General features: G+C 39.7%; 3 protein-coding genes across 10 annotated transcripts in view; all 3 read right to left on the bottom strand.

Annotated features, from left to right (window-relative positions):
- The window catches only part of ANKAR (ankyrin and armadillo repeat containing), a 73,058-nt gene extending 58,964 nt beyond the window's left edge, over window positions 1–14,094 (bottom strand). For 2 of the 7 annotated variants that reach the window (XM_055379216.2, XM_055379215.2), the window contains exons 1-2: window positions 12,639–13,330; window positions 10,356–10,991 (exon numbers count right to left, since the gene is read on the bottom strand). In XM_055379216.2, the coding sequence (XP_055235191.1) occupies window positions 10,356–10,956 (601 nt within the window). In that variant the 5' untranslated portion in view covers window positions 10,957–10,991; window positions 12,639–13,330. Of the gene's footprint in view, window positions 1–10,355; window positions 10,992–12,638 lie in introns of all 7 variants that reach the window. The other 5 variants (XM_063695381.1, XM_055379218.2, XM_055379214.2 and 2 more) reach the window with 5 other exon arrangements.
- A 2,555-nt stretch (window positions 14,095–16,649) lies between these two features.
- Window positions 16,650–21,367, bottom strand: ASNSD1 (asparagine synthetase domain containing 1). The gene is made up of 3 exons (XM_055379230.1): window positions 19,904–21,367; window positions 19,546–19,727; window positions 16,650–17,040 (listed from the first exon to the last, which is right to left on the bottom strand). Exons 1-3 carry the CDS (start codon window positions 21,365–21,367, stop codon window positions 16,755–16,757), a joined length of 1,932 nt encoding a protein of 643 aa, XP_055235205.1. The 3' UTR covers window positions 16,650–16,754.
- On the bottom strand, window positions 21,108–26,046 carry ASDURF (ASNSD1 upstream open reading frame). 2 transcript variants are annotated; one of them, XM_031008750.3, is made up of 4 exons: window positions 25,847–26,039; window positions 23,506–23,559; window positions 22,004–22,079; window positions 21,108–21,459 (listed from the first exon to the last, which is right to left on the bottom strand). In XM_031008750.3, the coding sequence occupies exons 1-4, from the start codon at window positions 25,934–25,936 to the stop codon at window positions 21,389–21,391; spliced, it is 291 nt and encodes a 96-aa protein (XP_030864610.1). In that variant the 5' UTR covers window positions 25,937–26,039; the 3' UTR covers window positions 21,108–21,388. The 2 variants fall into 2 exon arrangements, with proteins under 2 accessions (XP_030864610.1, XP_030864611.1); XM_031008751.3 differs by having other exon boundaries at window positions 21,400–21,459; window positions 22,004–22,033; window positions 25,847–26,046.
- Between the last annotated feature and the right edge of the window lie 457 nt (window positions 26,047–26,503).

Below are 26,503 nucleotides of genomic sequence, written 5' to 3'. Positions count from 1 at the left end.
TGCAGCACTGTTCGTAATAATCAAGATTTGGAAGCAACCTAAGTGTCCATCAACAGATGAATGGATAAAGAAAAAGTGGTACATATACACAATGGAGTACTATTCAGCCATGAGATTCTGTCATTTGCAACAACTTTGATGAAACTGGAGGACATTATGTTAAATGAAATAAGCCATGCACAGAAAGACAAACTTTGCATATTCTCACTTATTTGTGGGAACTAAAAATTAAAACAATTGACCTCATGGAAATAGAGATGGTTACCAGAAGCTGGAAAAGGTGGCAGGGAATGGTGGGGCAGGAGGGAAGTGAGGATAATTAATGGATACAAAAATATAGTTAGATAGAATGAATAAGATCTAGTATTTGACAACACAACAAGGTGACTACAGTCGATAATTTATTGTACATTTAAAAACACTAAAAGAGTATAATCGGATTGTCTGTAACACAAAGAAAGGATAAATGTGTGAGGTGAAGGATACTCCATTTACCCTGATGTGATTATTAGGCATTGTATGCCTGTGTGAAAATATCTCATAAATATATATACCTGCTATGTACCCACAAAAATTTAAAATAATTCAAAAAAAGAAAGAGTCTCATTTCCAAATTTATAAATCTCATGATTCTTAAGTTAACAATGCCAATAAAATTGTGTAAGATAAAAGCAGACAGATGAGTAGGTTACTAAGGAAAGTGAATACAGATACAATATAAGTCCCAGCTTTGATCAAGGAAAATATGAAACAACAAGAAAACGTGATTTTTCTTTAACCAGGGTATCAGCTTCTCACTTGGGCCAAAAGCATAGTTTGTTTTTTCAGGCTAGTACTATAAATTTCTTTTCTTTCTTTTTTTTTTTTTTTTTTTGGCAATAAGAAGCTAGACATGCATAATAAACAAAGAATCTGCCAGCTAAGCAATCATCATTTAATAAATAAGAATTAAAACTTGATTTTACTCTATGAAAAAATGACAAATTTCCCGTGCTACATTTTCTTGCCATTTACAAAGAAATTGAGGACTTTCTTCTTGTCAAATAGTCTTTTTAAGATAGTTATATCTACAATGTTACCCTTAATTTAGGCTTGAGAAAACTGCCTGTAGTCGTAAGACATGACTGTAGAAAATGTGGCGTTTGTTTGTAATATATATGCTCTAAAGTGTAAATGATATGTCAATGTGTCCCCTCCTTTCTTTTTCTTTTTTCTTTCTCAAATCTTTTTTTTAAAAAGGCCAGAATACTCTTGGGTTTTTAAAATGGCCACTATAATTCATCTCTTTTCTGCAAAATAGTTAGATAAATTACAAAGAAATGAAAGGGATTCTGGCAGTTTAAAGAAGTCTAAAAAGCCAGAGGGATTGTTGATAGCACTAAAACCTCATGGCTTGGGGTGGCTGGGAGCCAACAAAAACCACAAGAAGCCTTAGAGACTGAAAGCATTATGTGGAGGCTGTGAAGGACAGGCCATGGTGCAAGAATTTTTTTAAAAGAAAAGGTGTAGTGAGATCCCTAGATTATCTTCCCCAGATAGCACAGCCCTTCTCCTCTTCCTCACTAAAAGGGTACAAAGCACAGCTGAGGGTTGGGAGGAGCAGTTGTGCTGAAAACTAGTTAAATGAGAGTCTGAGTGCTGAACCAAGATATCCACAGTTCAGCACTTCCCCTCCTTTGGCCCCAGACTCACAGCCCTCCCTCCAAGCAGGATACTGGAGGAAACAGACCTGCAGATACAACATCTGGGGGACAGGCTTCCCAGTGGAATGTCAGGGGTTCCTGCTCATCACTCTACAATGAAGTCTGCCAGCGTTCCTGCCTCACTCCTAAATGAAAACAAGCAGCAAGGATCGCCAGGCAGGTGAGGAGAGCCTCTCAGATGAAAGAAGCACTGGAATTACTGGGCCAGGGGCAGGGAGGGGTGCTAAAGGAAGGTGAAGTGGGCTTAAAGCAATGAGTTCTGACAAAAGGAAGAGGATGAAGTTATCAAGAGAGACATCTCTAAGGAAAAAATGGAACTTCATATCCCATTTTTTTATCAAGAAGAGTTCAATATTTCCCTTCGAAAGACTGGAACTGAATTAGTAGTAAGTACATGGAAAAGTTAGCTACTTGAAAAAAAACACGATTGTTCATATCTTGAAAAATAATGTTCCCTGAATCAAGGACCAGAAGCAAAAAAAAAGAAAAATAAAGTTATTAAAGAAAGGAAATGTCCCAGCCGGGACAACATAGTGACATAGTAAGACCTATCTCTACAAAAAATAAAAAACAAAAAAATTAGCTGGGCATGGTGGCAAGTTCTTGTAGTCCCAGTTACTCAGGAGGCTGAGGCAGGAAGATCAGTTGAGCCCAGGAGTCTGAGGCTGCAATGAGCTGAGATCATGCCACTGCATTCAAGCCTGGGTGACAGAGTAAGAGCTTGTCCCTTTAAAAAAAAAAAATTCAAAAAACAAAGTGCACATTATGTAAATTAGCTGGAAGGAATATGTACAGTCATAGGAAAGTAAATAATAAAAAAGAATTTAATAAAAAATTGGATCAAATGAAATTTGGAGGATGAGGGGAATGAGGGGAAACAAAAGTTTCCACAGCTTTAACCTCTATTTTTTTTTTTTTTTTTTTTTTGAGACAGGGTCTCTGTCACCCAGGCTGGAGTGTAGTGGTATGATCTTGGCTCACTGCAGCAGCCTCAACCTTCTGGGCTCAAGTGATCTTCCCACCTCAGCCTCCCGAGCATCTGGGACTACAGGCATGCACCACCATGCCTGGCTAATTTTTGTATATTTTGTAGAGCCTGGTCTCGAACTCCTGAGCTAAAGCGAACCACCTACCTCAGCCTCCTCAAGTGTTAGAATTACAAGTGTGAGCCACTGTGCCCAACCAATTCCCTTATATTCTATTATTACCCATTTAATTTCTATATGTATTGAAAGTTTACTATAAGTCATGCACTGTATAAGGTGCTGAGAATTTAAAATCAAACCAAAAAAGACACAATTTTCTGTGCTCTCAAGAAGGAGCTTAATGTCTAATAAGGAAGAAAGAAATGAAGCCAATAATTTCAATTCAAAATACAAAGTATTTTTCTGTGCACAGATAAGAGTCCAAATAGAGGAGGCAGTATCTGAATCAAGTCTCAAAAAATAAGTAGCAATAACCCTCGGAAGAATGTGGACGAGTGGTGTGGGGTGAACAGGAAGAAGGCATTCCAGATAGAGGACAGGAAATGAAGAGAGAAAAAAACAACCCAACTCACATTACTCACTTGTGATAATAAATAAGTTCCCATTTTTTCTCAATATTTCTATTAAAAGTTCCCTTCTCCTATTTTGCTATCATGAGATGTTTTCTTCTTTCCTTCCATCCTCCTAGCCTTCTGGAAAGAGTCTAAGAATTTATGAATTAGATGAAGGGATCCACCCTAACTAAAATGCCTGCTGAGAAAACTGGGTAACATGGCCAGATTTTTGGTGTGCTCTATTCTCTACTATTGCTACTGTTTTTAAAGAATGATGTTGCTGGTGGTTTGTAGAGTGCAAACCTATGTGAGAGATAAAGGTTAACTTGGCCAAGACGGATTCCCAGCAGTCTGCCCTCTGAAAAAGAGTTGGCTTTCTGCACAATTCCTTGGAAATCCACTGTAGCACAGTGTTTAAGGTAATCACATGGTCAGTTGCAAGGTGTGAACACAGTTTCCCAGTCATGCCAACAGAGGAGCTGCTGTTTTCCCAAACGTGAATGGTGATGTAACAACTTACACTGCTGCTAGCTTCACACCATGTACCTGCAATTACAAAGCTGGGACACCAGCTCTCTGATCATGCCAGGGGAGAGGTGGTACACTCCATCAATCTCTAACACTAAGCTTGGAAGAAAGGGCTGCAGCCAAGTTTCCATGAGTCACACTGTGTATCAGACACCTTTTGTTCCCTGCCTCACATCCTTTCAGACCACATTTTTAAACTGTAGTTTTTGCTCCACACAGACTTGACCTGACTGTACCTTGCCTCAAGTGCACCACAGGATTATTTTTGCCCTGAGGCTTCTCTGCCACTGCTGTTAGACTCCTGATGGAACCCATCCAGCCATTCTGGTATAGGAACAAATCTGAAAGCATGAGCGAGTTAACCCTCCATTCAAACTTTGGCTAATGAGAAACAGCAGCCAGTGGATACACTCTTCCCTCATCTATCCTGTCTTAATCATTTAGAGCTACTATAAGAAAAAAGCACAGACTGGGTAGCTTATAAAGAACAGAAAATTATTTCTCACAGCTGTAAAGGCTGGGATATCCAAGATCAAGTTAGATGTGGTGTCTGATGAGGACCCATTCCCTGGTTCATAGACAGTACCTTCTTGCTGTATCCGTACAGGGTGGGAGGGACAAGGCAGCTCTCTGGGGCCTCTTTTATAAGGGCATTAATCCCATTCATGAGGGGTCTGCCTTTATGAACTAATCACCCTCCAATGGTCCCATGTCCTAATGCCATTGGTGATTAGGTTTCAACATTTGAATTTTGGGGAGACATAAACATTCAGACCATACACATCCCTTAGGCTGGCAATTCTGCAGTGTATTCTATATGACTCCTCAGAGTGTCCCAGCAAAATAAATCCCAATTGCCCAAGTGGTGAAAAAGCTCAACAGCACATTCTTGGGTTGATGCTCCCTCCTTTTCTATTCACTTTTCCTGTCCCTCACTCCTGTTCCTTGGAATCATTTCTCAAAAACTAACTTGACTCATGTCCTTGTTTCTGATGCAATTTGGAGTGTAACCTAGGCTAAAACATCTTGCTATTGTATACTGTCCTCTGACCTGATGCTTCTTTAATCATGTAGCACAAAAGCCCTGTAGCCCAATGGTTCAGGTCCCTTTCTTAGAGTCTGACTATTGGCCCTGTAGGATTTCACAGTGGTGCTCCAGGTGTGGTGCATGATGGGGAAACCTGTGCCTATTCCTGCTACTGCCACCGTGAGATTCCCCCTATAAACTACTTCAGTAGGTCTAGTAAGTATGCTGGTGGTCATTTACCATTGCTTGCACCACACACTGTTGAAGTTTCTGAAGCAGACACCCAATGTGCAGTGGAGAGAGAAAAAAATATTTCTACTAGGTGTAATGCTCATCTTTTTTCTTTTTTTTTTCCTAAAAGATGGGGGTCTCACTATGTTTCCCAGGCTGCAGAGTGGTAGTTATTCACAGGTGCAAACATAACACACTACAGCCTCGAACTCCTGGCCTCAAGTAATTCTCCTGCCTCAGCCTCCTGAGTAGCTGGGAATAAAGATACATTCCACCATGCATGGTTTTGATGCTCATCTTTGATTGGCCAGGAGCCAACAGTATTAAGCACTCTATTGTAAACACACCCAGCACTATCCCCAGGCACATGATAGTAGAGTGACTGGATTTGTTAAGGTTCCCAGCCTCATTTATGAACAATTTTAAAAAGGTTTGAGGCACAGAGCAGTCAGAATGCTGTTGCAGTGGAAAAGGGTGTTCTGTACTACAGTGTTGCAGTAGAGATAAGCCAAAGTAGATGATTTTGAGAGATATTTTAAAAGTAGAATCACAAAACTCAAGACATAAGTTTCATATCAGGAAAGCACTGATATTTAGCTAATATGCATCAATAACACCACATTGTTAAAATACTGAACCCTCAATTGGCAAAGTGAATTGCTGCAGCCCCAAGCTCATTGAATACCTCCCTCCCCAGGGATCACCTGAAAAGCTCCATGATCCAGAAAAGGGTAAATATGACAAGCAGGAGGTCTCTGAGACCCTGCTCCAGCATTATGGCTGACATCCATTCTGATTGCTCAGTGCCAATACTGTGCTGGTGGTTAAGTGTTTTGAGTATCACCCCTGAAAATGTAGGTGTAGAAAGCAGACAACATTAGTCTTTTGGTGCTCTCTGTTTCCACCTACAACTTGATTAGAATGTTCCTATGTGTCTCTGATCCCCTTACCAGGTGCACCATTGCAAGGGAATCCTCATAGAGGGTGGCAACCTCAGATATGACACACAGATGGGTGAAATAGACCAGATCCTGGGCCATGAAGTGGCTTGATGTAACTAACTTTGTCATCAAGTAAGCAAGAGCCCTCTTCCCTTAGTTACACAACAGGACATGTGCTCCTTCCTGCCATGATCAGGTCTCTATTGGTGCTCTAACTGGATGATCCAAAGGCTCTCGTGGCTTTAACATGTGGATGATTAATCAATATGTATCTAACCTTTATCACTTTCTAGAATTTGACTTCTATACTGAAAGTTTCCATCTAGATATCTGAATCTAAAAAGAGCTTGTTGTTTCTTTACCAGTTTGGCATATGCCCATTCAGAATGATGGCTCATCAGTCCCACGTCCTCTCAAATGAGAGCCTCAGGTAAATTTGTAAAAAGGGAAACAAAAGTAAACACAATTTTGTCAGAAATGTCAAGGCTCTACCGCTGTTGGAAACTACCACCCACTCTTGCTGATCCTTAACCTCCACGGACCTCAGATCTTCACAAAGCTCTTGGCATCACCTTGATCCAGATAAATTACCTTTAAATTTAAAAAAATGGCTTAATATTCTCCAAGATAGATCATATGATAGGTCACAAAACAAGTCTCAATTAATTTAAGAAAATCAAAATTATATCAAGTATCCTCTCAGACCACAGTGGAATAAACTGGAAATTAACTCCAAAAGGAACCCGCAAAACTACATAAACACACGGAAATGAAATAATCTGCTCCAGAATGATCTTTGGGTCAACAATGAAACCAAGATGGAAATTTAAAAATCTTTGAACCAAACGATAATAGTGATATCAAAACCTCTGGGATTACAGCAAAAGTGGAGCTAAGAGGAACGTTCATAGCAGTAAATGCCTACATTAAAAAGTCTGAAAGAACACAAATAGACAATCTAAGGTCACACCTCAAGGAACTAGAGAAACAGGAACAAACCAAACCCAAACCAAGCAGAAGAAAAGAAATAACAAAGATTAGAGCAGAACTAAATGAAATTGAAAGAAGAAAACAATGTGAAAGATAAATGAAACAAAAAGCTGGTTTTTTGAAAAGACAAAATTGATACATCACTAACTAGATTAACCAAGAAAAGAGAGAGAAGATCCAAATAAGCTCAACTAGAAATGAAACAGGAGTCATTACAACCGATACCACAAAATACAAAAGATCATTCAAGGTTACTATAAACACCTTTATGTGCACAAACTAGAAAATCTAGAGGAGATGGATAAATTCCTGGAAATATACAACCCTCCTAGATTAAACAGGAAGAAACAGAAACTCTGAACAGACCAATAACAAGTAGAGAGCTTGAAACAATAAAAAATTGCCAACAACAAAAAAGTCCAGGACCAGATGGATTCACAGCTGCATTCTATCAGACATTCAAAGAAGAACTGGTATCAATCTTACTGAAACTATTCCAAAAGATAAAGAGGGAATTCTCCCTACATTATTCTATGAAGCCAGTATCACCCTAATATCCAAACCAGGAAAGGACATAACAAAAAAAGAAAACTACAGACCAATATCCATGATGAACATGGATGCAAAAATCCTCAAGAAAATACTAACGGAATCTGACAGCATATCAGAAAGATAATACACCATGATCAAGTGGGTTTCATGCCAGGGATGAAGGGATGGTTTAACATATGCAAGTCAATATATGTGATACATCATACAGACAGAATCAAAAACAAAAATCATCTCAATAGATGCAGAAAAAGCATTTGACAAAATCCAGCATTGCTTTATGATTAAAACCCTCAACAAAATGGCCATAGAAGGGACATACCTTAAGGTAATAAAAGTCCTCTATAACAAACCCACAGCCAACATTATACTGAACAGGAAAACACTGAAAGCATTTCCCCTAAGAACTGGAACAAGACAAGGATACCCACTCTCACCACTTCTATTCAACATAGTACTGGAAGTCCTAGCCAGAGGAATCAGACAAGAGAAATAAATAACAGACATCCAATTTGGTAAAGAGGAAGTCAAACTGTGGCTTTTTGCCAATGATAAGATCATATGCCTAGAAAACCCTAAGGATTCATCTAAAAACCTCTTAGATGCCATAAAGGAATTTAGTAAAGTTTCAGCATACAAAATCAATGAACACAAATCAGTAGCGCTGCTATACACCAACAACAAACAAGATGAGACTCAAATCAAGAACTCAATCCCTTTTACAACAGGTGCAAAAAACAAAATTAAATAAAGTTAAATAAAATAACATAACATAAAATAAAATACTTAGGAATATACCTAATCAAGGAGGTGAATAATTTTTACAAGGAAAACTACAAAACACTGCTGAAAGAAATCATTGATGACACAAACAAATGAAAACACATCCCATGCTCATGGATGGGTAGAATCAATATTGTGAAAATGACCATACTGCCAAAAGCAATCTACAGATTCAATGCAATTCTCATAGAAATACTATCATCATTCCTCACGGAACTAGAAAAAATAATCTTAAATGTCATATAGAACCAAAATGAGCCCACATAGCTAAAGCAAGACTAAGCAAAAAGAACAAATCTGGAGGCATCACATTATCTGACTTCAAACTATACTACAAGGCTATAGTTACCAAAACAGCATGGTACTGGTATAAAAATAGGCACAGAGACCAATGGAACAGAATAGAGAACCCAGAAATAAAACCAAGTACTTATGGGCAACTGATCTTTGACAAAGCAAATACAAACGTAAAGTGGGGAAAGGGCACCCTTATTCAACAAATGGTGCTGGGATAATTGGCAAGCCACATGAAACTGGATCCTCATCTCTCACCTTATATAAAAATCAACTCAAGATGGATCGAGAACTAAATCTAAGACCTGAAACCATAAAAATTGTAGAAGATAACTCAGACAAACCCTTCTAGACATTGGCTTAGGCAAACAGTTCATGACCAAGAACCCAAAAGCAAATGCAACAAAAACAAACATAAATAGATGTGACCTAATTAAACTAAAAAGCTTCTAAACAGCAAAAGAAACAATCAGTAAACAGACAACCCACAGAGTAGGAGAAAATATTTGCAAATTATGCTTCCAACAAAGGACTAATATCCAGAATCTACCAGGAACTCAAACAAATTAGCAAGAAAAAAACAAACAATCCCATCAAAAAGTGGGCAAAAGCCATGAATAGACAATTCTCAAATGAAGATATACAAAAGGCCAACAAACATATGAAAAATGCTCAACATCACTAACATCAGAGAAATGCAAATCAAACCACACTGAGGTACCATCTTACTCCCGCAAGAATGGCCATAATTTAAAAATCAAAAAATAATACATGTTGGCATGGATGTGGTGAAAAGGGAATACTTACACTGCTGGTGGGATTGTAATGTAAACTAGTACAACCACTATGGAAAACAGTATAGAGATTCTTTAAAGAACTAAATGTAGAACTACCATTTGATCCAGCAATCCCACTACCAGGTATCTACCCAGAGGAAAAGAAGTCACTATATGAAAAAGACACTTGCACATGCATGTTTATAGCAGCACAATTCACAATTGCAAAAACATGGAACCAGTCTAAAGGCCCATCAACCAATGAGTAGATAAAGAAAACGTGGTGGCCAGGTGCAGTGGCTCATGTCTGTAATCCTAGCACTCTAGGAAGTCAAGATGGGATGATCGTATGAGGCCAGGGGTTCGAGGCCAGCCTGTTCAACATAGGGAGACCCCCATCTCCAAAAAAAAAAAAAGAAAAGAAAGAAAATATATATACCATGAAATACTACTCAGCCATAAAAATGAATTAAATAATGGCATTCACAGAAACATGGATGGGGTTGGAGACCATTATTCTAAGTGAAGTAACTCAGGAATGGCAAGCCAAATATTTTATGTTCTCCCTTATAAGTGGGAGCTAAGCTATGAGGACGCAAAGGCATAAGAATGATATAATGGACTTTGGGGACTCTAGAGGAAAGGTAGGAAGAAAATGAGGGATAAAAGACTACACATGGGGTACAGTGTACACTGCTCGGGTGATGGGTGCACCAAAATCTCAGAAATCACCACTAAAGAACTTAGCCATGTAACCAAAAACCACCTGTTCCCCCAAAAACTATCGAAATAAAATTTAAAAATTTTAAAAATGGCATTGAATAAAAATAATTAAGAAGTGGCCAGGTGCAGCAGCTCATGCCTGTAATCCTAGCACTTTGGGAGGCCTAGGTGGGTGAATGGCTTGAGCTCAGGGGTTCGTGACCACCCTGGGTGACGTAGTAAGACTCTGTTCCAAAAAAAAAAAATTTAAGAAGTGTTAAATTCTCTTACCTGCTGAACTAAACTCTGAAAAAATGTCTTTATTTGTTTGAGGTTTTCCATCAGGATCAATGTCCATGATGGCACGCCACAATTCAGAGAATCTAGCTCGTTTTTCTTTGGGCATATATATTCCATGCCATAGTGCTTTCAGCATGTAGTCAATATTGATCAGAATTTGCCCAATTCTGGTATCATAATAAGCTGGAGGTAATTGACAAGAAGAACTCTGATCATAATTAGCTTCTAAACTGATGGAAGGGATTTGATTTAGGCAATAAATTCCAATAGCCAACTCTCTTATCATTTGATGGACCTCTCTATAGTCTAAGAGGGCAGTAGGGTCCACGGGAGTCAGTAGGATTGCAGTGGAGAAGCCTACGTTATTCATTTGACTCATAATTCCACATGGGAGGTCTACTTGAGAGCGCACATCCTCTTTGGCAGACAACCAGCTAACTAGTGCAGTAGTTAGTAACTCTTGTATTTCACTCCGATCATATTTTTCAAAAAAAGCAGATGCATTTCTTTGTATTGCTAAATTTTCCAGGTAGGTGTCTTCATCTTGAACTTGCTCAAATCTAGGTAATCCTTTTTTGGGCAATCTTAACATTTCTAATTAAATCTAGTATGTCCTTTTTGAAGCTTCTGCAATGAATAAGAAGGAAAAGATTATCAATAAAATCTGACATGGCAATGAAACTGGATTCGTCTAGAAATAAATCTGTACCTTTCACCTACATAAGATTAATTTTTCATGGTCAACCATTATAGTTTTCAAATTAAAGATAACTGCAGTATATGAAAACTGAAATTTGAATTAAAATAATTAAAATTATAAAACCTTTATCATTAACCATGTTCTGCTTTTCAAAGAAGTCAAAAGACAAGAAGATGTATGTCAAAAAGAAATGTTAAGTTTATCTGTGAGAAGCTACTGTTACATACCTATTTTGTTGTTGGAGAGGCATTCTTTTGTATATGTTCGTGTTAGTCTGTTTGTGTTGCTATAAAGGAATACCTGAGACTGCATAATTTATAAAGAAAAGAGGTTTATTTGGCTCACAATTCTGCAGGCTGTACAAGCATGGCACCAGCATCTGCTCAGCTTCTGGTGAGACCAAGCTTACAATCATGGTGGAAGGGGAAGGGGAGCCAGTGTGTCACATGGTAAGAGAGGGAACAATAGAGAGAAAGGGGAGGTGTCTACTCTTAAACAACCAGATCTTTCATGAGCTCAGAGGTAGAGTTCACTCTGCCAGGAAAGCACCAAGCCATTCATGAGGGATCCACCCCCATAATCCAAACACCTCGCACCAAGCCCTACCTCCAACATTGGGGAATCTATTTTAACATGAGATTTGGAGGGGATAAATATCCAAATCATATGGATATTTATTTTGTTTTCAGTTTTTTAAAGCAAGACTATACTGACCTGCATGAAAGAAAAGGGTGGGGCGCAGTGGCTCATGCGTGTAATCCCAGCACTTTGGGAGGTCGAGTCGGGCAGATCAACTGATGTCAGGAGTTCGAGACCAGCCTGACAAACATGGAGAAACTCCGTCTCTACTAAAAATACAAAATTAGCCAAACGTGGTCGTACATGCCTGTAATCTCAGCTACTCGGGGGGCTTGAGACAGGAGGCTGAACCCAGGAGGCAGAGGTTGCGGTGAGCCCAGATCACGCCATTGCACTCTCGCCTGGGCAACAAGTGTGAAAAACACTGTTTCAAAAAAAGAAAAAAAAAGAAAAAGAAAAGGAAAGAGGCATTTGCTTAACCTTCAATTTCTGTGCCAATGAATGCCTGTCTATTCCTGAAATAATAATAACCACAACTACTATTTATTGAGCCAGGTTCTTTACTATATAATGGTTTGATTTATTTCATCTGATTGGTCTCTACTATATAGTGGTTCTCAAAATTTAGCTTGTATCAAAATCACCTGGGGCTTGTTCAAATACAAATCGCTGCATCCCACCACTGAGTTTCTGATTCAATGGGCTGTAGTGGGGCCAGAAAACATGCGTTTTAGTAAAGTTACAGGAAATGCTGATAGTGCTGGTTTGGGCGCCACACCTGAGACCCCAGGTCAGTGAGTCAGACCTTGTTATGCCCACTTTATAGAGGCAAAAATGGAGACCAGGAGGTTGCAGGACATGTCTGAAGTTTTACGCCTTTCAGAAACAGAACCCACGTCTGTCCAGAGTCAAGCCCGGGACCCACGTTCAAAAGTAGCTCGCGTCAGCCATGGGCACGGGAAAGGGGAAAAAACAAGCAAAGGGGAGGAACCTACTCTAGAATGGCTGTTTTCTTGTCCGGGAGAGGGACGCTGCGTCCGCGGCGTTCCCGTGGGGCTGAGGACAGTCGTCGCCGCCTCAGATGGCTTCTCGCGGGGCCTTGAATCCGCCCTCAGGGCCTCCGCAACGGCGAGCGGGAGGCGCACCGGAAGGAACTGAGAGGAACTTTCAGGGCTTTTCGCCCCACCGTGGCGGCCCGGCCCTCCTCGCCTCGCCGGCCAACACTGCCGCCGCCCGGGCGCGGGTCGAAGCGGTTGATCCTGCCGGCCCTGGGGTGGCTGGGCTGCTCCTCGGGCGGAGCCTGCGGGCGACTAGGCCTGGTACCTCCCGCAGCAGCCGCAGCGCCCCCAGGCGGCGCCCGGCCCCTTGGCTGGCTCAGACCCCCCGCGTGCGCATCTTCCCAAGCCCGCTTAGCGCTTAGTCCAGCGGCATGCCGTGGGCACTGTGCCGCCCTCACTATCTGCCTCTGCTAAAACACCAAAACAGAGTAGCAGAGGAGAAAGCGCCGGGCGTTGAGGCAGTCCCGAGTTGGAATACCACCTCCATCATCATTCTTTCATTCAACAAGCATTTATGGAACACCTATTATGAGTCAGGCACCCAGCTACAAGCGGGAAACCCTAGAAAACAGGGCAGACACGAAACTCCAAGGAGCTTACAGTTGAACAGATCATCTCACAGCTATATTTAACCGTGTGCCAATATTAGATGGAAATGACAGCACTCGAATGAAAGCTAACCTAGCCCAGGGCTAGGAAAGGCTGCCTAAGGAAGTGCCCTTTTCCCCTCCAAGCCTGGAAGATGAAAAAGAGCTACCCAAGCAAAGAACTGGACAAGTAGCTTTTCAGGAACAGGGAACAGCAGGAGAGAAAGAATTGAAGTGAGACCAAAGTTGAAATGGTTGAGAAACCGAGCAAAACCCTGCTTAGAGAACAAGAGAGATGTGGGCACAAACCGAGCTGCAGAGGTGCGCGATGGACAGATCATGCAGGCTGCTGAGTAATGATTTTGAATTTCATCCCAAAGGATTAGCCTACAGTAGTGGCAGTGGAGGTGGGGCTCAGGGACTGTGGACAGACTTGAAAAATAATGAGGTTGCCTGTTGGTGACAGATTGAATGGGGATATGTTGAAAAAGAAGGTTGTGTCCAAGTCAGAACCACATTTCTGTCAGGAGCAGCAGGATATCAGGGCAAGATTAAGAGTTCAGTTGTGTACTAATTGACCTTGAAGCACCTGTGAGAGAAATTGAGATGTGAGATATGCTTTAGATAAACAGTTCTGGGCTAAGAATGGCAGTAGGGGTTAGATGTATAAATTTTGGCAGATTTATAGTAATTGAAGCCAGGAGTGGGGTTGAAATCACCAAGGGAGAGCGTGCAGAATGAGGAGTTGAGAACCAAGGATTAGAGACCTGAGAAATTTAACATTTAAATGTCAGGTAGAGAGAGTGAAGTCAGCAAAGAAGACAATGAAAGAACAGCCAAGAAGGCAGGAGGAAAACCAAAATTGGTCACAGAAGCCAAAGAAGTGTGTGGAAAAAAAAAAAAAGGAATGGCCAACTTTATCGGATGCTGCTGCTCGGTCAGGGGAGATGAGAACAAACTTCCACTGAATGTAGCAGCTTGGAAGTTCTTGGTGACTGTTTGGGGCAGAATTTCTCTTCCAGTAACCATGTCATTATTTTAGCTACTATGGAAATAAATATTAATAAATTTATGAGGACCATTCCAGGGCTTTTTTTTTTTTACAAAGATTTGCATGTTTGCACTTAAGAAATATGAACCATATATGTACACTCTCCTACTTCAAGGATTGTTTTCCCCCTGGGTAGCCAAATGGTTTGTTCCATGTGTCTCAAATCTTCGGAAAGAGATGCCTCATCTTTTAAAGGATCAACACAGAACTCCATCCCAGAGCTAATGGGATTGAATAGCAGAAGGTTGTAAATGCCCAGGCCCTCTTGGGGTTCACACACATGCATGTGTATCCTCTCTCTGTCTCTCTCAGTATTCTGGTGGAGATGACCTGGAAATTCCTTATAAAAGTTTGACTGATTAATACATTTAAATCTCACAGAGTAGAGTAGCACCTGGAATATAGCATTATATAAGTTATAGCTATTTTCAGTATTAAACTGTATTGGTGTTATAATATTCAATTCTAGGCCGTGGGGCAAACCTCTTAAGTTCATCTACTCCCAATATAAGCAATGTCAATTTAGTGCTCAGGCCCACACAGACACTTGAAGTTGTCTGCTTTCAGATTGAGGGATGAAAGCTATGTAGGCAGTATCTAAATTTTGGTTGAACATTGCATCTTCCAGGGAATAAATTCGGGGCATGTGAAAGCCGTTGCCAGGTTACTGACCTGTTTGTCAGGATCCTAGAATTTATTTGCTACTGTGATTAAAGAATCAAAGGGTGGCCAGATCCAGAAACGGTATCAATCCTAATGGACAGATTTCACAGTGACACTGGTATGGCAGTTAACAGTTGAGTAATGTGGGTGGATGTCAGGTTGGAATAAATAGACAAAAAGGTGGAGAGAGTGACTGTGGATGAGAGGCAAGACATAGTAAGTAGAGGAAGACGTATTTATTCTTGTCTTCAGGTTGAGTAGGCTGAGGAGAAGGGGCTGTCTCGGGGTGGCAGAGGCAGAAGAAAATCCACATATAAGTGGAACTGCACAGTTCAAATGTGTTGTTCAGGGGTCAACTGTAGTCTTTAAAAGTTACTGGGGTGGGAAAATGAGCTGCCTAAAAAGATGTAATAGAAGTAACAAGTACTGTTCAGGAGGATGAACCTCAAGCAAATTGTTTAGCTTCTTTAAACCTGTAGTTCTTTTATCCATGAAACAGGACCCTGTCTAAATCATGGTCCCTGAAGAGAGGGAACTGAATCATTTCTGGATGGAGTGATCAAAGAGAGTGAGTCTGGGAAAACAAACTGTTTCTCTTCACTCTCACACAACACTTCTGACACCAGATGTGTGGATTTTTTCCACCAGATGTGTGGAGAATTACCAAGCAATTCTCCAGCTCTCTGAATACCAGCTGGGTATCCTACAGTTTAATCCTGCCTCTATCTACCTGGAGTTAGTGTCAGATCCTTCCATTTAAGGGCTCAGTGCCATAAGGTGTCTCTGCTTTAGATGGCAATTTCAAGTCTGGATCTCTGGTACTTCTGATTGACCAGCTACATAAACTGGGGGTTTTCATGACCCCCTATTCAGGTTCGATAATTTGCTAGAATGGCTCACAGCACTCATAGAAATACTTATGTTTACTGGCTTATTATATAGGATACATCTCAGGCACAGCCAAATTGAAGAGATGCATAAGGCAAAGTATTAAAAAAACATTAAGGTGAGAGGGAGCTTCCTTGTCCTCTCTGGGCATACCACACTCCCAGCACCTCCACATGTTCAGCAAACCAGAGGCTCATCAAATCTTGTTCAAGAGTTTTTATAGAGTTTAATAGACCTTAATTTTCAGCACCACTCTCCCTCCCAGAGGTTGGTGGGTGGGGATGAAATTCCAACTCTTCTAATCACTTGATTTTTATTTTTGTTTTTATTTTTATTTTTAGAGACAGGGTCTCACTGTCGCCCAGGCTGGAGTGCAGTAGTATGATCCTAGCCTCACTGCAGCTTCAACTTCCTGGGCTCAAGTGATCCTCCCACCTCAGACTCTTGAGTAGGGAGGCACATGCTTCCATGCCCAGCTAATTTTCTGTACTTTTTTTTTTTTTTTGGTAGAGATGAGGTTTCATCATGTTGCCCAGGCTGTTCTCAAACTCCTGGACTCAAGAGATCCCTCTGCCTTGGCCTCCCAAGCTGCAGGTGTTAAAGGCTATTTAGAGACCTCACCCTAAGTCACCGCATTAGCATAAACTCAGGTGTGATCAAAAGGGGCTTATTATGAATAACAAAAGATACTCCCTATCACTAAGGAAATCCCATGGTTTTAGAAGCTCTGTGACAGGAAAAAATGAAAATTCAACCAAATGAACTTTAAAACTACTATATTATACAATAGTAAAGCAGCAGAGTATCTTACTTTTATATAATTATATAAAAACTTATTTTTATATTGTTACATTGTGAATCACATTACAATTTAGTCTCCTTTTCAATAGAAAGATTTTCTAAGGACATGATTTGGAGCCGTCCACATTTATCAGATGCCTTTTCATTAATTTTTTCCATTTTTGCAATTCTTGATCCAAACTGCATGGCCCGTTTGGGCAGAAGAGCAGAGGCTGTAAGACCAAGTTCCACAGCTGCAAGGCGTAAAAGTAATTTTTCACCAATTCCTCGGGGTAAAGTCAAGTTTGCTTTTTCCCAAATCGGCAGAGAATTTAGAAAGGAGACAACATTTTCATCCAGGAAAGGAAATCTAAAATAGACAGATAATATAACCACTATGTAAAAATAAAATCAACCTGCTTTGATTTATACACAGTTTTATAGCTAAAATTTAACCAAATTGTTTCATAACATGACTAATTTTAACACATATACTACAAAATAGTCTAAATCTCAATAAATAAATTAGGTTTATTGTGTCCAGAAATAATTTCAAATTGTTTTACAAGGTATCTTTGTGGAGGCCTTGAAAACAAACATGATTTTTTTTTTTTTTTTTTTTGCCTAGGTGAGCACTACCACACCCAGCTAATCTTTGTATTTGTTGGTAGAGATGAGATTTCGCCACATTGCCCAGGCTGGTCTCGGACTCCTGAACTCATGTGACCCACCTGCTTTGGCCTCCTAAAGTGCTGGGAATACAGGAGTGAGCCACCGCACCTAGCCTACGAGCATGATCTTAACTAACTATTCAATCTGTGTCTGATCTTTATCACGTCTAAAGAAATGACACTTTAGGGATATGGAACCAATATAGAAGGGCTCCACAGTCCTGAACCTGCAAAACACTTATGGTAAAATTTTGTTAATCAAAATTGTTTAATTATACTTAAACCAATTAAATGGTGATAAATTACTGTAACAGAACAAAATATTAGATTTTTTTCCCCTAAATTCTGGGATGACCTAGAAACAAAATATTCGATTAAAAAAAAACTTTCTGCCCTTTTCCTTCCCCAATTTCTAGAAAATTATGTTCTTTTTCTGTTTAAAATACTTTAACACCCACCATCCCACATCTCAAAATGCAATACAGTTACACTAGTGTTTCCGTTTTATTACATCCTATTCTAGGTTAAGAGATTGGAAAGGACAAAGACATTTGTTATCTGGAATATTACATAAAAATGAATGAGTTGCAAAAGCAAATTTAACTAGAGAATCAAATCAACACACTACTGTTAATATGTATGTCAAGATACGTAATAAATTATTTAGATCTAGCCACTATATTTGTTATATCACAATTCTGTATTAGCTGCTTTAAACATTCTTCATATGCATTTTTATTTGAGCATAATATAATACTTTCATAAGTAAGGGCTTTTACTAGACAAATTCCTTTCTCTATGACCTAGCTGAAGTAACAGACTGAATTTCTACCTCTCTCATGTCCTTCAAAGAGAAAACAGTTTAACAGTTTACAGACTTTATTATGGCATTAGTTATCAGTTTATAGTGAAATCTTGAAAATTATGACAGAATAATGACATAGTAGCCAAACTTTTACATGGGCTAGGACCAGAAACTTAAGAAAGACCACTGTGTAAAGGCAACTACAAGTCAGTGGAAAGAGGAAAAGACTGAAGTAGACACAAGAAACAATGAAGTCAGAGAGAGAGAGAGAGAGAGGGAGAGAAAGTGTAGTATGTTTAATTCTCATGAAGCTTACTTGGACTTTCTATTCTTGGATGCTTGCACCCTTGTAATAAACTACCACTTAATCAATTAGCCTACTTGAATGAATTTTTGCTCTTTATAACTAAATGTCACATCTTCCTTTATCCTTACTTAATGTTTTAGAAAGTTTTATTCAAATACTGTACTTGTTCACTACCTTCAGAAATATGATACAGGTAAAAATAAACCTGATAAGCAAGAATACATACATGAAAGTGCCTTGGTTTCTTTGAAGGTTTTAGGTAATCTGCAATATGTAACTAAATTGTGTTCAAAAAACGTGGCAGAGGAATATCCAGTGTAAGGACTACCTTCAAATCAGCATGGATCTGTACATACAGAAATGTCTATAGAGACAAAGCCAGTTTCTATAACACTGGAGGAGAAGGCTTGCAGGTGGGGCTTATGCCCTTACTGGGAGGAAAGCAAACATTAAAAGCTGAACAAAACCCTCTAAATACCTTCTCTTAGTATTTCACTGTCTCAGTTTTACTCTGACAGTCTTTTTTGTGGAAACAGAGTCTCGCACTGTCTCCCAGGCTGGAGTGCGGTGGCGCGATCTGGGCTCACTGCAACCTCCACCTCCTGGGTTCAGCCATTCTCAGCCTCCCGAGTAGCTCGAACTACAGGCATGCAGCACCATGATCAGCTAATTTTTTTGTATTTTTAGTAGAGGTGGGGTTTCATCATGTTTACCAGGCTGGTCTTGAACTCCTGTCCTCAGGTGAATCACCCGCCTTGGCCTCCCAAAGTGCTAGGAAGACAGGTGTGAGCCACCATGCCTGGCCTATTTTGACAGTATTTTTCACTATAGTCTTAAAAACAATCCTGTCATTATGTTACCTTTGAAAATTACTGAAAAGACATTTCTTAGAGAATGAGTTCTAGAAAATAAATGCTCTCCTGGCTCTTCCCAGCTCTGTTTCTGACTTTGTTTATAACACAAAGCCAAGCTATTATTGCTGCTCTTATTCATGTGAACAGTCTCCAAAGAGAAAACAAACTTTAAAGTCTCCATTTACACTCTGCTGTTTTTATAAAAATACCGTAAGAACACTCAAATGATTAGGATTACCTTGCTTCTTTTCCATGATCACCAATAACTCTGTCATCACGACCAAGATTTCTAGAAGAAATTCGACCCAGTTCCATCAATATTTCCTTATTCAATCCTTCCAGCCCATGTGACTGAAAGCGGACACGATGACGAGAATAACCTGCAAGTTGCTCATCTGCACCAATTCCAGTGAGAACTACCTATGAGGTTTAAAGAAATCCATATAAAAATGTTATCAAAAGAAATGTTATCACAGTAAAGAAAATAAGATAAATGCACCTAAAATATGCTATATTCTTACAATCAAAATGCTAAAAGCTTTAAGGGTCAAAAATAGGTCTCAGGAATTCTCAGGAGAAGAAACACTGTGTCATACCTTTGCATTGCTCTGATAGGATTTCACTCCTTCCTGGGCCACTAACCAACCAATTCCTCTAGAAGCAAACCAGACTGCACAGCCAATGCTATCATCCAAAACTGTATCCAATGGCCGAATTAAGTGACATATTCGAGTTCTTCTTAATTTCTGCAGTTCTTCCATAGAAACATTAATTTCAACAAAATTCCAAATTCGGGAAGGGCTAACAGCTTGTAGTTCCTTTAGTCCCGCCCTTCCTGTGATTCGATCTGGTACACTGACATGTTTATTAGGACTGTCAGCAGCAGCAGCAGCAACATCTTTAGAGAATTCTTCTGAAGGTATTTCACATTTATTTTTCTGTTTATTTCCTTCTTTGTTAAAGGTAGTCGGCATGGTCTTTTCTTCAGCTATGAAAGCTACATTAAGAAGATCAATTGGTTCATCTAAAGGAATATGACGGTCAGCAAGGGTTGCAATAACCATGGAATCAATGCCCCCAGAAAACAGGATTGCAACATTTGCTTTCCTATCACACGTTTTCAAAACTTCATTTGCTGTCAGGTTTTCATCCCTAGGTAAACACAAGACACGTTTCTTGACTGCTACACTCAGGACATCAATGAACTGCTGAATTACTTCCTTCATGTGTACATCAGTAAGAAAGACTTGAAGTATCTCTCTTGTAGGTGGCACACTGGAAATATTACTGCAATGAGTCTCCAATGCAGCTTGTGGCAACATCATATTTAAAGGAACAACAGGTTTTTCAAGATACAGTTTGGCTTCATTTGCTACCACTGATACAAATGCTGGTAAGTCTGCTGAAATTTGACTCAGGCTATTAACATTTTCTTCAATAATATTCTCCCTAGAAATATATTTCCAAGGATACAGTTGTAAAATAATGCATCTGGAAATGACAGTAGACTTAAGATCAATTCTGAAAAGTCCAGATGCTGGAACTTCTTGCCACTGATTTGCCAATCCAGATGTTTGGGTGCCAACTGAAGAGAGGCAGAAACTCTTGCCCAAATTACTAAAATGCCAAAGCAAGCTACGGCGACCAAAAAAATCCCTACCAAACCATAAATAATGACTAGATGCTTGATAATATATAAATGACCAGGGACCTTGTACTTCTGAGAAGAGTGACAAAATCTCAGATTCATTCTTACAGGAGGAAAGATAATTGAACAAAATTTGAGTGTCATTCTCTTCAGCTTCAACCTTTATTCCACTAAAAATTTCTCCATTCCATAGAAACACATTGCCTCTTTCATCTTCCACAGGCTGGGTAGTCAAAACACCCCTCAAGTGTAGGACGTGAGCAGAAAATAAACACTGGTAGTTAACATCAGACTTTAACAATTGTTTACTACTATTGGGTCCCCGCTGTTTAAGATTATATAGTAAGTCCTCCTTTAAATCTTGACTGAAATGCTCAGCAGAAAAGTTTACAGAACAACAAATGCCACACATTGTTATGTGAAATCAGGTTGACTATTTCTTGATTTTGGTCTTGTCTAAGTTTTCTATTTCTTGGTATTCTTTTTTCAGTTCATCCAATATATCTGTTGCAGGGAAGGAGAATAAATATTAAATAACATAAAATTCTTGGACTTTTAGCTAGCAATTCAGAGGGCAACACAAGCTGTTTACCAAAATCAAACCATATAAACACACACACTGTGCCAGTACCAATGATAATTAACAACAGGCTACTAATAAAGAACGTTTATCTTTTAGAAAAATAGCTTCCGTTTTGCCGAGTGCTGATTTTGGCCCAAGCACTTGGCTAAGCACTTTTTACATAGCATCTTATTTAGATCCCACAATACCTTGGAGGCTTAAAGTATTTCACCCAAAGTCACAAAGGTAGAAAGTGGTAATGGTTTGTCATACTTAGACCTGTTTAAAACTCTAAAGCACATGTTAATAACTATTGCTTTCTAACACATTATATATATATATATATATATAAAATGGTTGACTCATCTTCGGAAGCCTAATTTGAAGAAAATCAAACTGCTGCATTAATCTTTAGATACATATTTTAACATTCAGATGAGTATAATTTAGGCACCCCCCAAAAACCCCAAAAAAGAAAAAACTTACTCTTGCTCTCAGACAGCATTTCTGTTCGGTCTACAAGAAAGAATATATTGCTGTTCTGTTGTTGCCTATATACTTTCTGGAAAACATAATTTAGGCTAATATCAAATTTTGATCTAAAAAGTAGATATTAAAATCCTTAACCCTATTATCACTAATTCTTGAACATATATTCAGTACAATACTTTAGCAAATACAGATAAGCAAAAAGACAAATAAAAGTCACCCACCGCCCAACTACCAGAAATTGCTACTACTGAAATGAAACTATTTTCTCTCCATTTTAACAAAAAAGGTTCTTACTGTACCTGCAGATTTATGCTTTTCTTTTATCAATGAGCAATATATTGAGAATACTTTTTCTTATCAGTAAGTGTTCTTTTACAAGAACACCAAAATGCCAAAGCAAGCTATGGTGACCAAATTATACCTACTGCTATATAGATATAATATATTACAGTTTATTTGCTCAGCTTCAAATACTAGACATTTAAGATGTTACCATCTCTTTGCTATTGTAAATCAAGGTTGTGATGATTATCTTTGTAACTAAATCTTTGTGCACTCCCATGATTCTCTCCTAAGTATCAACTACTATAAATGGAACTGCTGGGTCAAAGTGTTATAGTTTTGAGTTGTTGAGACTTTTTGCCAATTTGCCCTCTAGAGAAAGTTTGTATTAATTCTGCCTCAACTTCTTTTTTTTTTTTTTTGAGAAGGAGTCCTGCTCTGTCACCTAGGCTGGAGTGCAGTGGTGTGCTCGGCTCACTGCAACCTCTGCCTCCCAGGTTCAAGCGATTCTTGTGCCTCGGCCTCCTGAGTAGCTGGGATTACAGGCACACGCCTGGCTAATTTTTGTATGTGCCTCAACTTCTAATATTCCATAAGTGACAATATCAGAAATATCTAACCAGCCAGTTATTACATAATCTTTACAAAGCTTTTAAGAGCTCAAACTCATTTCTTCCTGAATGTTAAAATGCAATTTGACACTATAACTATACACAAAGCAGTAGCTTACTTGTTTATAACATATTAATGGAAATAGCATTAAATAACCATGTTACACATTTAGAAAAATCTATGTAAAAATTTTTTGGAGGGAGGGGAAGCAATGTATCCTTTTTTGTTCAATAATTATCCACATTCATTTAAAAGAAAAGTTTCTTCTCATCTCAATATAAAGTTCGTTTATATCAAAAGAAAACATCAAATTCAGGTATAAAACATCATTAGTGATTACAGCTCCAAGATACCAAAATACAACTAGTATCATTTGTTGCAAAGGCAATGTGAATGGCATATGATAGAAAAAAGACATCTTCAGCTATGAGATCTATCCATTTAAAAAAAGAATCTAGACACTTGTAATTTTAAAAGATGCTGAAATACTATACATTTTGTTAAAGTATGATTAAATCTTATATATACTTCTTATAACTTTAATATATAGTTAACATAAATAAACCTCCCAAATATTATTCAGAATTCCTATAATAACTCACCCTATTCTTCTTAAGGTTAGAAAGTTCATCCACCACAATTTTTTGTTCTTTAATCTATTGAAATAAAGAAAAACTCCTTAAGTCAGATGTTTTCAAAGTATGCTCAATGAAAATCCCTTAAGGGGTTGTTTTAAAATTAGAGATGGGATAAGGGGCTATGATGTACTGGTTTTCCAAACGGGCAGTTCGTGAATATACAGATAATTTTCAACAGGAGTCTGTGTGGGGGTACAGTTGGGGAAAAGCTGGAGGAGAAAAAACAGTGATTAGACTTGCAAAATGTTAGGTAACCCATTAAGACCAGACAGGGATTTTCGTGTTCATAACCAGCAATCATGCCAAGGACTACAGTTACTAAACAAGGTTTATACCTTTTGTTAAAAATATATGATATACATCAGGCCGGGTGCAGTGGCTCATGCCTGTAATCCCAGCACTTCGGGAGGCCAAGGCGGGCAGATCACCTGAAGTCGGGAGTTTGAGACCAGCCTGACCAACATGCAGACACCCCATCTCTACTAAAAATACAAAATTAGCCAAGCGTAGTGGCACATGCCTGTAATCCCAGCTATTCGGGAGGCTGAGGCAGGAGAACTGCTTGAACCCGGGAGGTGGAGGCTGCAGTGAGCCAAGACTGCACCACTGCACTCTAGCCTGGGCAACAAGAGCAAAACTCCGTCTCAAAAAAAAAATAAAAAATTAATTAAAAAAATATATATATGATATACACCAAAAGGAATTAAGTTGTGATTTAGATTGAAAATTAAGTTGTGATTTAGATTTTAAAAAAAGCAAATTGAATGAGGGGTGGGTTACTTTTTTCAATATTTTCATGATTTTATGTACTAAGTGCTGCAGTCAAACATTCAAATCAAGCAATGCCCTATTTGGGGACAGTAAGACCTATCATGTTCCATCTTTGTATTTTTCCCTCTTTTTATCTCAATGACTAGCATAGAGCTGGCACTGTTGAACTGGGCTTTTTTTTTTTTTTTTTTTTTTTGAAACAGGGTCTTGCTCTGTTACCCAGGCTGGAGTGCAGTGGTGCGATCACGGCTCACTGCAGCTTTGATCTTCCTGGGCTCAGGTGATTCTCACACCTTAGCCTCCGAGTAGCTGGGACTACAGGCCTGGGCCACCATGCTGGCCTGGGCTTCATTTATTTGTAGGGGAGGGCTCAACTAAGTGAAAACTAAGTTTCTTTTTAACTCTATTTATTTTATGAACATGACTGATTACACAGTATCACAAGAGCCTCTAAAAGCAGCTTTTATCATATTTGTGCTACCTCACACACACCTCAGGGATCTGTAACCACCAGTATGCGTAAGTGGCTTGCTATGGTGGTAATCAGAATGGGCTGCGTGTCTTTTGAAAATTCACCCCCAATCCCCATGAGTGTGCACCTTTCTGTCTCCCCCGTTGGCAGAGCTGTAGTAATGAGGTTGAATTCCAAGGCCAAATTTGTAAACATTCTTTGAGACTTAACATTTATACAGGGCTTTCCCATTTTAGGAATGACAGGTGTACATTTCACTTTACTTCAAAGAAGGTAACTGATACAGAAAGATTAAAGAGACTTGCCCAAGATGTCATTGTAAGTTTGGGACAGAACCAAAGTAGAATCTAGGACATGTAATACCTGAAGGGCTATAACCCTCCCCACCCCCATTTATCTTTAAAGGTTGTTTGTTTATGGCAGTTAAGGCTTATATTATATTGGCTTCCTCTCTCCCCCAGTTTGGTATGAGTGACAACCCAATGCGTGTTTTAGGACCATTGCTCTGATTAACGGAGAAGCAGCAGCTAACAGGTGGATGAGGAGAGACCGCTTAGGAAGGCCTTGCCGGGGGCAGGGGTCCCGATAGCAGATGACGGTGGCTTATTTGGGGTGGTAAGAGTGTTCACGGTGATAAAGGGACATATTTGAAATGAGCTTCAAAGGTAGAATTGATAGGCTTCCATGATGGGGGTCAAGGATGGACCCCGGGTTGCTGGCATGGTTAACTGGATGGAGAATATTTTTGATGGAACAGATTTGGGGTGGGCGGTATTTCCAAAAGTTTAAAAAGACTAGGGAGGAAAACACCCAACCAAAACTCCGCCCCACTGTCACCTGGGTCCAGTCTCGGGACAAATTTCAAGATCTCCCTTTTCGCAACCGTTTTCAGAAAATAAAAGGACTAACTGTGGCTGTCAAGTGCTATGAATAAAAAAAGCAAAGTAGCAGGGCAAAGCCGAGGCCCGGGCAGGCCCCACGCTGCCCGCTGCGGACCACCTTCAGGGTCCAGTGGCGCCCGGTCCGGAGTCCAGGAGCCTTTTCGTCGCGTCTCACACTCACCTTGCTGCTTAGATCCTCCTTGTGTGGGGTCGAATTGTCGGTGGGGATCAGCACAGAGCTGTCCTCTGGTCGCGTCCCTCGGCTGGGCATTTCCACCGAGCGCAGGACACGCGGGATTGCTCAGCCCTGAAGGAGCCTACGGCATTAGCCACAGCGCATGCGCGCTTCCAACCGCGCTCACCCTTTCTTTTCCCGCGAGTCTTACCAATAGCGTCTGCGCGCTCACTTGAACGCATGCGCAGGCCCGGTCTGGCCTGGGGAGGAGTTTCGCGCCTGCGCATGGCTGCTTAGGGAGCGAGTAAACAGTCTGGTTGCAAAATCTGAGGTTCCTGTACTGGCCTCTTGTGGTTGAGATGCAGAAACGCTCAGGTGGTTTCTTCATGACCTCTTATCTAGTATACTACGAGTTCTGTGCGCCCTCCAGTGGTAAATATGAAGAATAGTCGTGCAATAGAAACAGCGCTTAATATGATATTTATTATCTAGGGAAAGATGAAGCTAAGGAACAGATTTAAGAGATACCGTGTTGGCAAAAGAACTGTACAGACTTGGTAAAGTTTTGGTTAACTCGTGGTTAGGGTTGCCGGATAAAATACAGTATGAACTTCGGATGAATTAATAGTTTTTTAGTGCATCTATGTCCCGTGCAATATTTGC

Source organism: Gorilla gorilla, chromosome 11 (assembly GCF_029281585.2).
Source record: "Gorilla gorilla gorilla isolate KB3781 chromosome 11, NHGRI_mGorGor1-v2.1_pri, whole genome shotgun sequence".
Classification (NCBI taxonomy): Eukaryota; Metazoa; Chordata; class Mammalia; order Primates; family Hominidae; genus Gorilla; species Gorilla gorilla.
The sequence above is the reverse complement of the archived record's forward strand: the minus strand, read 5'-3'. Positions and strand labels throughout refer to the sequence as shown.

Bases quoted from the DNA above. Each gene is read 5' to 3' on its own strand.
- ASNSD1 (XM_055379230.1), bottom strand. From the start codon at position 21,367: ATGTGTGGCATTTGTTGTTCTGTAAACTTTTCTGCTGAGCATTTCAGT. The intron at 19,728-19,903 runs GTATGACACAGT...TAAACCTCATAG, and splicing joins CCTATCAGAGCAATGCAAAG to GTAGTTCTCACTGGAATTGG. The intron at 17,041-19,545 runs GTAATCCTAATC...TGTCTATTTTAG, and splicing joins GATCATGGAAAAGAAGCAAG to ATTTCCTTTCCTGGATGAAA.
- ASDURF (XM_031008750.3), bottom strand. From the start codon at position 25,936: ATGCCCAGCCGAGGGACGCGACCAGAGGACAGCTCTGTGCTGATCCCC. The intron at 22,080-23,505 runs GTGAGTTATTAT...TATGTTTTCCAG, and splicing joins CTAACCTTAAGAAGAATAGG to AAAGTATATAGGCAACAACA. The intron at 21,460-22,003 runs GTAAGTTTTTTC...TCCCTGCAACAG, and splicing joins AATGCTGTCTGAGAGCAAGA to ATATATTGGATGAACTGAAA.